This window comes from Phocoena sinus, chromosome 18 (genome assembly GCF_008692025.1).
Source record: "Phocoena sinus isolate mPhoSin1 chromosome 18, mPhoSin1.pri, whole genome shotgun sequence".
Classification (NCBI taxonomy): Eukaryota; Metazoa; Chordata; class Mammalia; order Artiodactyla; family Phocoenidae; genus Phocoena; species Phocoena sinus.
Genome location: NC_045780.1, coordinates 18,629,803 through 18,643,073, shown reverse-complemented (window position 1 = coordinate 18,643,073; position 13,271 = coordinate 18,629,803). Strand labels below are relative to the sequence as shown.

At 35.7% G+C, this 13,271-nt stretch overlaps 1 protein-coding gene across 4 annotated transcripts in view; it reads left to right on the top strand.

Annotated features, from left to right (window-relative positions):
- Positions 1-13,271, top strand: part of FNDC3A (fibronectin type III domain containing 3A) — a 166,988-nt gene that overhangs the window by 16,400 nt on the left and 137,317 nt on the right. For all 4 annotated transcript variants that reach the window (XM_032610872.1, XM_032610868.1, XM_032610870.1 and 1 more), the window contains exon 2: positions 7,556-7,693. In XM_032610872.1, coding sequence (XP_032466763.1) covers positions 7,595-7,693 — 99 coding nt within the window. In that variant the 5' untranslated portion in view covers positions 7,556-7,594. The remainder of the gene's footprint in view (positions 1-7,555; positions 7,694-13,271) is intronic.

The following is a 13,271-nucleotide window of genomic DNA, read 5'->3' as shown; positions in this document are numbered from 1 at the left end:
ACCCAACTATATCAATACTCACTCATAAACGATCTAAACACTATAATTAAAAGACAGAGATCATTGGATTCAATTTTTTAAAAGTCAATACCCAAGTATATGACACCCACAAGAAACCCACTTTAAATATAAAGACACACGTAAGTTAAAAATAAAAGGTTTGAACATATACCATGCTAACACTATCCAAAAGAAAGCTGGAATAACTGTATTAGATCAGAAGTTAGATTTCAGAGCAAAGATTACCAGGGACAGAAGGGTCATTTTGTAATAATAAAGGGATTAATTCATGAAGAAGACGCAATCCTAAATTTTTATACATGATAAAACTGCAAAGAGAAATATACAAATAAGAAATTTAGCAGAGGTTCTAATACCCCTCTCTCAACAATTGATAGAGCAGATAGAATGTAAAACCTAAAGCTTTAAAATTTCTTGAAGAAAACTTAAGAGAAAATCTTTGTGACCTTTGATTCGACAAGGATCTCATAGATAGAACTCCAAAAGCACCATCCATAAAATAACAAATTAATCTCTTGGATTTGTCATAATTAAAACTTCTCCTCAAAAGACATTGGTAGGAGAATGCAGAGACAAGCCATAGACTGGGAGAAAATATTTGCCAATCACTTAACTTGATAAAGGACTAGTAACCCAAGTATATTAAAGCGCTATCAAAACTGAGTAATAAGAAAAAACAATCCAGTCACAAAATGAGCAAAAGTATTGACCAGATGCTTAGCCAGAAAGCTATACAGAGGGCAGATAAGCACATGAAAACGTGTTGAACATCATTAGTCATTATGGAAATGCAAAGCCTGGGATTTTAAATAGATAGTAGGAAAATTTGGGAGGTGATGGGTAGGTTAATTATCTTGATCATAGTAGTGGTTTCATCAGTGTATTCATGTGTCAGAATTCATTAAGTTGTATGCTTTAAATGTGTTATCTAATATGTGTCAGTTGGGCTTCCCTGGTGGCGCAGTGGTTGAGAGTCCGCCTGCCAATGTAGGGGACACGGGTTCGTGCCCTGGTCTGGGAAGATCCCACATGCTGCGGAGCGGCTAGGCTCGTGAGCCATGGCCGCTGAGCCTGCGTGTCCGGAGCCTGTGCTCTGCAACGGGAGAGGCCACAACAGTGAGAGGCCCGCATACAGAAAAAAAAAAAAGTGTCGGTTATACCAAAATAAAGCTATTTTTTAAATCTATAGTAGTTAGCGCATTATATGTGCTTGATGCCATTTCCTAGGAACATTTGAACGTGTGTGTGTGTGTGTGTGTGTGTGTGTGTGTGTGTGTGTTTTAACCTGTAGGAAATAGCAGTTTCAGTCTAAGAGAAAAATTGATTTGGCTCATAGGCTATTGATTTGGCTGAAATATCCAAAGGCAACTTCAAAGGCCTCATTAAACTTGATTACTTACAAATACTTTCTTCTCCTTAAGGAAACTATTTTTATCTATTTCTAGTTGAAGAACAAGAATGTATTCACATCTGGGCTGGGCCCTTCAAGGATGAAGTATTCTTTACATTGTTATCACCCTGACTCCTTCATTGTCAGTTAATACTTAGTGAAAATTAGTTTTACATCTGTAATCTCTATGGTCATGGGACTAGCAGCATCAGCTTAACCTGGGAACTTATTAGAAACGTGAATTGTTGGGCCCTATCCCACACCTATTGAAACAGACTAGGTGTAGAGCCCAACAGTCTGTTTTAATAAACCCTGCAGGTGATTCTGATACATGCCAAAGTTTGAAAGCTATGGTCTTAGAGCAGCAGTGGGACTTCAGATACTTAGGTACTCACAGTAGTAGAATTCATTTCAAGAAATCTCACAGGATGGCATACTTTAGATTTGTGTATTTCATCATATGTAAATTTTGCCTTCAAAAAAGAGTTAAATACTGAATAGTAGTTACTGAAACATGCCTGAGGTGTTTAGGGGTAAAGTATACTGATGTCTGCAACTTTGAAATGCATTTTTATTTTTTTATTTTTATTTTTTTAAATTAATTTATTTATTTTTGACTGCATTGGGTCTTTGTTGCTGTGCGTGGGCTTTCTCTAGTTGTGAGTGGGGGCTACTCTTCGTTGTGCACGGGCTTCTCGTGGTGGCTTCTCTTGTTGTGGAGCACGGGCTCTAAGCGTGAGGGCTTCAGTAGTTGTGGCACATGGGCTCAGTAGTTGTGGCTCACAGGCTCTAGAGCACAGGCTCAGTAGTTGCGGCATGCAGGCTTAGTTGCTCTGTGGCATGTGGGATCTTCCTGGATCAGGTCTCGAACCTGTGACCCCTGCGTTGGCAGACAGATTCTTAACCACTGCGCCACCAGGGAAGTCCTATTTCATTTTATTTTTAATATTTATTTTATTCTTTTAATATTTTTTTGGCTGTGTGGGGTCTTCATTGCAGCACTCGGGGTCTTTGTTGTGGTGCCGGGCTTCTCCCTAGTTGTGGCTCGCGGGGTCCAGAGCACATGGGCTCTGTAGTTTGCGGCACTCGGGGTCTCTCGTTGAGGCGCGAGAGCTCAGTAGTTGTGGCACGCAGGCTTAATTGCCCCGCGGCATGTGGGATCTTAGTTACCCGACCAGGGATCGAACCCGTGTCCCCTGCATTGGAAGGCAGATTCTTTACCACTGGACCACCAGGGAAGTCCCAGATTGTATATGAATTTTAGAATGAATTTTTCTATTTCTAAAAAAAATGCTATTGAGATTTTGATAGGGATTGTATTCAATCTGTAGATTGCTTTGGGTATCATAGAATCATAACAATATTAAGTCTTCCAACTATGAACACAGGATGTCTTTCCATTTATTTGTGTCCTCTTTAATTTCTTTTAGCAATATTTCATGGATTTCAGTATACAAATCTTTGTTTTCTTTGGTTAGATTTATTCCTAAGTATTTTATTCTTTTTAATGCTATTGTAAATGGAACAGATTTCAGATCATTTCAGTTGGTGTATAGAAATGCAACTGATTTTTGTGCATTGATTTTGTATCATGCATTTTTAGTGAATTTGTTTATTAGTTCTAATAGTTTTTTAAAAACCTTTAGGGTTTTCTACATGTAAGATCCTGTCATCTGTGAACAAAGATAGTTTTACTTATTTATTCCCAGTTTGTATGCCTTTTATTTCTTTTTCATGCTTAATTGCTCTGCCTATGTCTAATGTCTAATACTGTGTCTATTACTATGTCTAATACTGTGAATAGATGTGGTGAGAGTGGGCATTCTAGCCTTGTTCCCGATTAGAGGAAAAGCTTTCAGTCTTTCACCACTGAGTATGGTGTTAGCTGTGGGCTTTTCATATGTGGCATTTATTATGTTGAAGTAGTTTCCTTCTATTTCTAGTTTGTTAAGTGTTTTTATCATGAAAGGATGTTGAATCTTGTCAGATGCTTTTTCTGCATCAGTTGGGATGATCGTATGTTCATTTTACCTTTAAAAAATTTTATTGAAGTATATGCAGAGAAGTACATACTTAGTGTACAGTTCAGTTTATAATACACTAGTAGTTACCATACAACAGCCTCCCAGGTCAAGATGTAGAACAGTGCCAGCACCCAAAAAATTACCTTCACGCCCCTCCCAGTCCCCATCCTTTCTTCCTTTCCAAAGGCAATCACTACATGATTTTTAATACCACAGACAAATTTTATTGGTTTTTAAACTTTCTATAAATAAAATGGTGCAGTTTGTACTCTTCTGTGTGTTTTTCACTCACATTGTATTTGTGAAATTTATTTGTATTGTTCTCTATATTACTACTTCATTAATTTTCATTGCTGTATAGTAGTCCATTGGGTGAATCAGATACAGTTTACCATTTACTGTTGAGGGACATTTAGCTTATTTACAATTTGGGGCTATTAAAGAATAATGCTGCTATACATCCCTTCTTGTACTTATCTTTTGGTGTGCATGTGCATGCATTTCTTTTTGGTATATACCAGGAGTCTAATAGCTGGATCATGACGGGGTCATAGAATATTTATATGTTCAATTTTGGTAGGTAGTATCAAACTGGTTTCCAAAGTGATTTTATGAGTTTTCACATTCCATATGAGTGTGCTAGTTGCTCTGTAGCCTCACTAATACTTGATATTGTCAGTCTTTTCCATTTTTACTATCCTAGTATATGGTGGTATTTCATTATGATTTTAATTAGCTTTTTCCTAATAAATAATGAACTTGAGAATCTTCTCATATGTTTATTGGTCTCTTGAATTTCTGCTTTTGTGAAGAGCACATTCAAGTCTCATCTCATTTTTCTATTTTTTAAAAACTCAATTTGTAGGAGGCCTGTATATATACGAAATATGTCCTCTTTTCCAGTTATATGTGTTGTAAATATTTTTCAGTCTGTGGCTTGCATTTTCATTCTCTTAAAGATTTTTTAAATGAATCATAGTTCTTAATTTTCATGAAGTTCAATATGTCATTCTTTTCCTTTATGATTTAAGAAACATAATTTATACCCTGTGTAAAAAATCTTTCTCTGTGTCACAGTTATGAAGATATTCTTTTGTGTTATCTCTAGAAGCTTTTTTGTCTTACTTTTTGCATTCAGATATGCATACAGTCTACTTGGCATCAATTTTTTAAACATTGTTTAATTTGACATTAGTTAGAATTCTGACTAATAGAAAATTTGCAAGAATAGTACAAAGATATCCAGCTATTCTTCACACGGACTCCCCAAATGTTAATATTTTATTGTATTATTACCACATAGATGGTCAAATATTGATATATAGATATAGATATAAACAGATATGCTGGAGCCATCTTGTACTTGTATACAAAAGTTGATTGCTAAAAACTCAGGCATTTTCAGATCGATTTTTAAACCATGATGGCTTGAAATGGGGCATGGAGGAATATGTATTCCATGGAAATTAGCAAATGGAACAAATCACTTCTCCCCTTTTTTGCACATATCAAATATTATATTATTAAAAAAACAAGCAAAAATAGATGCATAAAAACAAGTGGGTATTTGTGGTCACAAGATAAGATGAGAACATAGGAACTTAGTAGTAACAAAATTAGAAGAAATTGATTGAAAGAAGAAGCTGACAGTGTTCTCTATGCAGGAATGAAAGGAATTTTTAGGTTTCTAAATGCAACATTTTAGTTGCATGACTGAAGTTTCCAATTTGCAAGCTGAAATAAAACCAGCTACTTTGCATGTAGTGTGATGAATATGGCCATAAAAGAAGGCAGTTCATAAATGAAACGATGTTATAGCTTTGAAGAGAGTAAAATCAGAGATAACACCTTAAATGGAATGATAATATTAAAACACAGCATATGGCTTCAGATTCGTTGTATAATACCACTGGAATTAATGGGAGATTCAGAAGAAATTTCTATTTTTATTTGTAAAGCTTCCAGTCCACCTCTTGAAACCAAATTATGGTTGTATCTTCAGCATTACATTCTAAAATTTTTGTAATAATGGTGGCTTGCAGTTTTAACTAAGCATATTAAATAAAATATTAGGATACAATGACAAAAGAAAAATTCTCAGTGGTTATTTTTTTAATTTATTAATTTTAAAAGGTAAATTACTTATAAACTTTCTCTGGTTAATCCTGAGTTAGCTTCCTAAAATGTTTCTTCTTGAACTAAATCTTATGACATGCAAGAGGGAAAATACATTGACTCTTTCCCATCTTATATATAATCCTTTGTGTGTTCCACAGAGTCAAATTATTTGACATGATTTAAGGTACTCAATGATTTTGTTGGACTTTAAGAAATATAGCAATACAGATTAAGCCAGAATTTAGATTTGCTCCTTCATTTATATATGTCTATAAAAATGTTTATATACTATATATATAGAACATACATGTGTTTATATCATATGTATTTATTATATAAATATTTATATATATGTTATGTTTAAATGGCATGCATTTTTATGAGATAGCTAAATAATATAAAATGTTCCATACTATAGTTTTAAGTATAAAATCTTGAAGTAGATACCTGTATTGAATATTTTTTTTAATCTTAAAATAGCGTTGGGCTTCCCTGGTGGCACAGTGGTTGAGAGTCCACCTGCTGATGCAGGGGACACGGGTTCGTGCCCCAGTCCGGGAAGATCCCACATGCCGCGGAGCGGCTGGGCCCGTGAGCCATGGCCGCTGAGCCTGCAGGTCTGGAGCCTGTGCTCCGCAACAGAAGAGGCCACAACAGTGAGAGGCCCGCATATCGCAAAACAAAACAAAACAAAACAAAACAGTGTTTATATATCTAAATAGAAAACTGTTTTTAGGTTAAATCAACTTATATGAAAGTTTTCTGCAAAGATTCAGGATTTTTAAATAAATAGCATGAATTTAATGTCTTATAAAAGTTAAACATTTTGACACTGCTGAATTGTAGAATGCGGCAAGCATCCAAAAATGATTGTTATTTTGTCTTTCAGTATAGATTTGATAAAATTTATGATTGAGCTCAGTTGTACTCATTTTGACTTGTAATTTACTGATGTTTTAATGGTTGATGTTATATATGGTAGACTAATATTGCTTATATCAAATCTTTTACTTTTTATATAAGTGATAATGTATATACAGTTAAAGAGTTCTAAGTGTATGTGCTTGTATCACTGAAATGATTTGGCTTATTGTAAAGTATTTAGAAAAAAATAATAAAACCAGAATGACAGAAGACCAAAGCCAGAGCTTAACGCTTAAAACTTGAAGATTCTTTTTCTTATCCTGAGCAAATTTTTCAAATTTTGCTGTTTGAGGAATCAGTGAAAAATTATAATTCTTGTGAGTTCCTAGAGACTGGTAGGGTGATGAGGGGAAACTGGGCCTTCACAAACACCTTCTCAGCTCAGATTAAAACATCAGTGATAGAGTTGCCTCATTCAATCATTGCATTTTAGTTCCTATCCCACTGTTTAGCTAAAGTAGTGGTGGTTAAATTAAATAAATATTATACAGAGGTGGAAGGGATAGAGAGACAGACAGACATGGAATTTATTCATTTTTATTTTTGGCTGTGTTGGGTCTTCATGGCTGCGTACAGGCTTTCTCTAGTTGTGGCGAGCGGGGGCTACTCTTCGTTGTGGTGGGCGGGCTTCTCATTGCGGTGACTTCTCTTGTTGCGGAGCACAGACTCTAGGTATGCGGGCTTCAGTAGTTGTGGCTCGAGCTCTAGAGCGCAGGCTCAGTAGTTGTGGCGCACGAGCTCAGTTGCTCTGCAGCACGTGGGATCTTCCTGGACCACAGCTTGAACCTGTGTCCCCTGCATTGGCAGGCGGATTCTTAACCACTTGCCACCAGGTAAGTCCCCAGACATGGAATTTAAATAGAAGCTCCTGATGTGTATCTTGGTTTGCTGTCTGCATTGACAGACAGCTGGTAAATAAGAAATATATTTCCTTAAATGATCCATTGACAGAAAAAAGCTGTCAACAGAGTATTGTAAAATTTCCTTTGACAAGAATATATCTTTATCTTGAATGTATTATATTTTAATGTATTTTTAACAATGTACACACAAATGGCTATGTATTTTTGTTTTTCAGAGTTGGAGGGTTATCCGGTATATTAATGTCTTATTGATAATGGCAGAACATCCACCACTACTGGATACCACTCAGATTTTAAGTAGTGATATTTCTCTCCTATCTGCCCCTATTGTAAGTGCAGATGGAACACAACAGGTAAGGAAACTGAAATGTTTATTTTCTTATGTCTAGTACACATGTATTTCTTTCAGAAGAATGCAAAATTTAGAACAGAATGAGGCATCACAACAGTAGGTTCCTGTTAATTCATATTTTAAACTCCAGTTCAAAATGTTGTTTTGGTTTTATAGGACGATGAAATAATGAGACTGTTTGTGAAGTTGCTTCTAAAATGTCTCACTAATTAATGATTAAATTTCTTGTGTTTATATTTAGTTCCCACTGAAATTTTTTGTTTTACTTTAGACAATGTACTAGTCCCTGAGTGTTTTTTAACTAAGTTTAACCTTGTACCTTAATGATTATTATAAATCATTATTTCAAATCATTATGAAATCATGACTTCGTTATGTGATTAAATGACGGCCTGCATTATATTATAATAAAATGTTATCTCTTTTTCTTGTTTTCTCCTCACCGGAATGCCCCCTCCCAAAAGCAAACACACAATTCGTGGTGTGTTTTTCTCCCAACCCAGGGCTTTATAAATAAAGTTATCTTATTTTGTTGAATTTTGCCTCATTCCCCCAATAATCCTAAAGGGATGGGAATGAGGGACTTTCATAAGTACCTGTTATGTGCCAAGCAATGTACTTAATTCTCACAACTACCCTGTATGGTAGTGATTTTAATGTTGTAAGTGAAGACACAAAGATTAAGGACATAATAAATAATAAGAAGATAGAACAATTTGAGTTCTCACTATATAAAAAACATGTGCTAAGAACTTTATGATCTTATTTAATTCTTTCAGCAATCCTGTCCCTATTGCAGATGAAACAAAATGAGTTTCAGAAAGGCTCAAGATCACACAAAGCTTTTTTGCTCCATTACTCATACTGCTTCCTTGGGACACTAAAATAATGCAGTCTTATTTTGTTACTTTACAAACTTCGTGTCTATAGTGGACAATTATTATTTGCTTACAAGATAAGGGGCTACTTTGTTAACTTGGCTATTGAAAAATCAAGTGATTAGCTTGTGTTCTAAAGTATATATTGGTTTTGATTTTCACATGTGCTCTGATAGCTTTTAGCAGCAACCTCTTTTCACTAAAGTTGCTTTTTATAGTCAAATTTAAGTCCGTTAAGATTTTTTTCTCCCTTAAAAATAATAGATGTGGCAGATATTCATTTACTTCGAGGCTCTGGGAGTGCTTTCAGTTATCATTGTTGCTTCAGGCAGATCACTGGCTTCAAGTTGTTTATAGTGTAATACAAGAAAGAATCTATTAAGCAGCCAATTACAGTACACTGATATAGTTGCTACAGTGTATAGTCTGTTAAAGGGAAGACAGTAGGCTGAAACAAGACCACAGTGCCCTCTCAAGACTTATTTCTCTCTTTTCCCCCAAAAGGAGATTCTATTGGCAGAATTTTTCTTGAAATCTTGAGGGCACCATGGCTAGCATATAGTAGTAGTTGTGTAGATGGATATGGAGAAAGGAGCTGGGAATAGAAGAGCACACTAGAGCAAGATTTGAAGGATCAGGGAGAGTCATTAGGTCTAGAGGACCTAATTTTTTTTAGTTAGGGTTTGAAAAATCAGGTGTCAAGAGGTGGAATAAAGCCTTAAATTCTAACTAGCAAAGACAGTGCCTTGTAGTTTGATAGGGAGAGAGAAAAATGAGTGGAAAGAGCATAGGATTTGGTTGATAGACTTAGATTTGATTTGGGTGACTTAAGACAAAGTATTTAACTTCTCTGTGTATGTTTGCTTCTCTATAAGATAGAGGTAGTAATAGCTGCTTAGAGTAGCTGTAGCTATGAGGGTGAAATGAGCTTGAAGGAGCTCAGTAAATCTTTGCTAAATTTGAATTGAAGCACTTAATAAATGTTTAAAAGACTGAAGAAACTATATAGGTATGTCAGTCAGGACTTAAGTCAACAGAGATAGTTATAGTAAGATAATAGATAATTATGATGGATCCAGACTAAAGTATAAGTGTAAGAGAGTGGACCAATAGCTATGGTAGAATGTAAGGAACTGAAGAAAAGTAGATAACAGTAAGTAGATAACAACTGACAACATGCATCTCTTTGTCTTAACTCAGGAACTTACTGGTATGCCAAGCATGGCCAAGTTAGAGCTTGCCTCTGGTGATATGACACTACCTGGTTGGTGCCCAGAGTAAAGAAGCAAGCTAAAGACAGTTCCTGACAGGAGGAACTCTCGGGTTCATGCATGTTGTTAAAAATTTAGGAAAACAGATAGGTTGTCCCTTGTCTTTACTCTCTTGGAAATATTATTCTATTTCTTGGGAATATGAGATTTCTGTTCCATCCCTTGATATCAAATTAATTTTCTTATGGCTGGCCATCCAGATTATCTATCTCCTCCTTAATATTTTCTGATTTTTTATAGCAAACATTTTATACAATGTCACATTATACATAGTGGATCTTTTGGCTTATGAATTATACTAGAGGGAATCTCTCCTGATATCATTACTGCTAGTGTTGCTTTTAGCGAAGCTATAATAGACATTTATCATTCATTTTGATTGGCAGCACCTGAACTATTTTTTGTGTTTGAAGAATTTCATTTCCCTTTTTCCTATTAATAAACTTTATTTTTAAAGAGTTTTAGGTTTACAGAAAAATTGAGCAGAGTGGTTTTCTCATATGCCTCTTCCACAGTTTCCCCTATTATTAACATCTTAATAGGTACATTTGTTACAATTAATAAACCATTATTGATACATTATTATTATGTTCCATGGTTTACATCAGGGTTCATTCTTGGTATTGTACAGTTCTATGGGTTTTGACAAATGTGTAATGCTGTATATCACTATTGCAGTATTATACAGAACTGTTTAACTGCCTTAAAACTCCACTGTGCTCTATTATCCCTCCCTCACTCCCCACCCCTGAAACTTTGGCAACCACTGATATTTTTACTGTCCCTATAATTTTTGTCTTTTTCCAGAATATCTTATAATCTGATTCATACAGTATGTACCTTTTTTAGACCAACTTCTTTCACTTAGCAATATGGTCTGGAAAATTTCTTCTTGTGGCTATTTCAATAGCTCCTTTTTGCTATTGTATAATACTTCATTGTTTGAATGTCCTGGTTTATTCATTCACCTGTTAAAGGACAGCTTGATTGTTTCTAGTTTTTGGTGATTATAAATAAAGCTGCTCTAAACATTTATGTGTAGGTTTTTGGATAGACGTAAGTTTTCAACTCAATTGGAGAAATATTTAGGAACATCAGTGCTAGATTGTTTGGTAAGACTCCGTTTAGCTTTATAAGAAACTAACAAACTGTTTTCCAGAGTGGCTATACCATTTCGCATTCTCAAGCATGTCCTCGATTTGAGATTGTATCCTTTCCTGATAGAGCAGGTAAAGCGTTTATGAGTGCTTGTGCTGCCCTGTTAGAACCCACAGATATGCTTTAGGGAATTTGAACTTTAAGCACAAGTGGAATGCTCCCAGCTGTATTCACTATTGCTACCATCAAAAGAAAAGTTCAGGTATTTTGGTTTCTTGTGTGGTTCAGTACTTTCCTAATTTAACTTTACCTTCTCTAATTTTTACTCATTTACCTTCCAAAAATATTGAATGCATTTAAACTTTTGGCTAAGATCTTTCAAAATTCAGTGCCTATCTAGCTTCTTTATCAGAATCTTCTCCATTTCATTAATTTTTTAATTATTATTTTGTAACTCTATAATTATTTTCTCACTTGTACCTGCTTGATTTTGATTTATGGAGGTGACTGAGTAATGACATAGACTAATGCCATTGAAGGCAAAAGTAATGACATAGAGAGACTAATGCCATTGAAGGCAAATTACTTACATTTCCTGAAAGAAGGGAGCACACCATGCCATGCTGGGCCACAAGGGAAACATCAGGTTTTGGTCAGGAGGCAGAAGCAGGAACAAGAGGAAAGCCTAGGCCAAAGCCATTAAATTGGTGTTTTCTCAGGAAAGGCACAACAGTGTAGAGTAAGTAGCTTAGGATTGGCTATTTAATAATTGTGGCAGGCAAGAAATAACAAGTATTGACTAGGATATGGAGAACAGGGAACCCTTGTATACTGTTGGTAGGAAGGTATGGAGAAAAGGGAACTCTTGTATACTGTTGGAAGGTATGGATAAATTGGTGCAGGCACTATGGAAAACAGTATGGAGATTCCTCAAAAAATTAAAAATAGAACTACTATACGATCCTGCAATTTTATTTCTTGGTATTTATCTGAAGGAAGTGAAATCACTGTCTGGAAAAAATGTATCTACATTTTTGTGTTGCAGCATTATTGTGTTGTGTATGTTGCAGCATTATTTACAGTAGTGAAGACATGGAAACAACCTATGTATCCATCAGTGGATGAAAAGATAATGGTGTGTGTGTATATGTATATGTATGTGTATATGTATGTGTATATGTGTATGCATACACATGATGGAATATTATTCAGTCATGAAAAAGAAGAAAATCTTACCATTTGCCACAACGTGGATGTACCTTGAGGGCATTATGCTGAGTGAAATGTCAGACAGAGAAAGACAATTACTGTGTGGTCTCACTTATGTATGGAATATTTTTTAAAATGAACTTATAGATACAGAGAACAAATTGGTAGTTGCCAGAGGTGGGTGGTTATGGGAGGGTGGGCAAAATGGGTGAAGATGGCCAAAAGGTACAAACATCCAGTTATAAGATAAATAAGTCTTAGGAATGTAATACACAGCAAGGTGACTATAGTTAACAACACTGTATTGTATTTGAAAGTTGCTGAGAGAGTGGATCTTAAAAGTTGTCATCACAAGAAAAAACTTGTAACTATGTGTGGTGGTAGGTGTTGACTAAACTTACTGTGGTAATTATTTTGTGATATATTCATATATCAAATCATTACGTTGTACACTTAAAACTAATATAATGTTCTATCAGTTATATCTCAATTTTAATAGTAATCTTTTTATTTATTTATTTATTTTTATATTTATTTTTGGCTTCATTTCTGTGCGAGGGCTTTCTCTAGTTGCGGCAAGCGGGGGCCACTCTTCATCGTGGTGCACGGGCCTCTTCACTATCGCGGCCTCTTGTTGCAGAGCACAGGCTCAGTAGTTGTGGCTCACGGGCCTAGCTGCTCCGCGGCATGTGGGATCTTCCCAGACCAGGGCTTGAACCCATGTTCCCTGCATTAGCAGGCAGATTCTCAACCACTGCGCCACCAGGGAAGCCCAATTATATCTCAATTTTAAGAAAATAAAAAAAAATAATTCTGGCAGATTTGGGGCTATACAGGTGGTCTTTAGTTTCCTGTTACTTGGCCGTGGGATGGTTTAGGGCAGTGGAAATATTGGCTTGGTGTGTAAGAGTTCAGTAAGGGGGTCAGTTGGAGCTGTAGACTTGAAATTGGTTGGTTTGCATATGAGAGGTGTGCTCCTGGCTGAGCTCTTTACTACCTCTAAGAATTGGTTAGCCCTGGGACAGGCAGTCTCTCCCCAGCCAGCTCAGCCATCAATGCCAAAGCATCATGAACACAGAAAATATGGTTAAAATAATTGGCCCTGTGTTGAAAAGATGCCAAA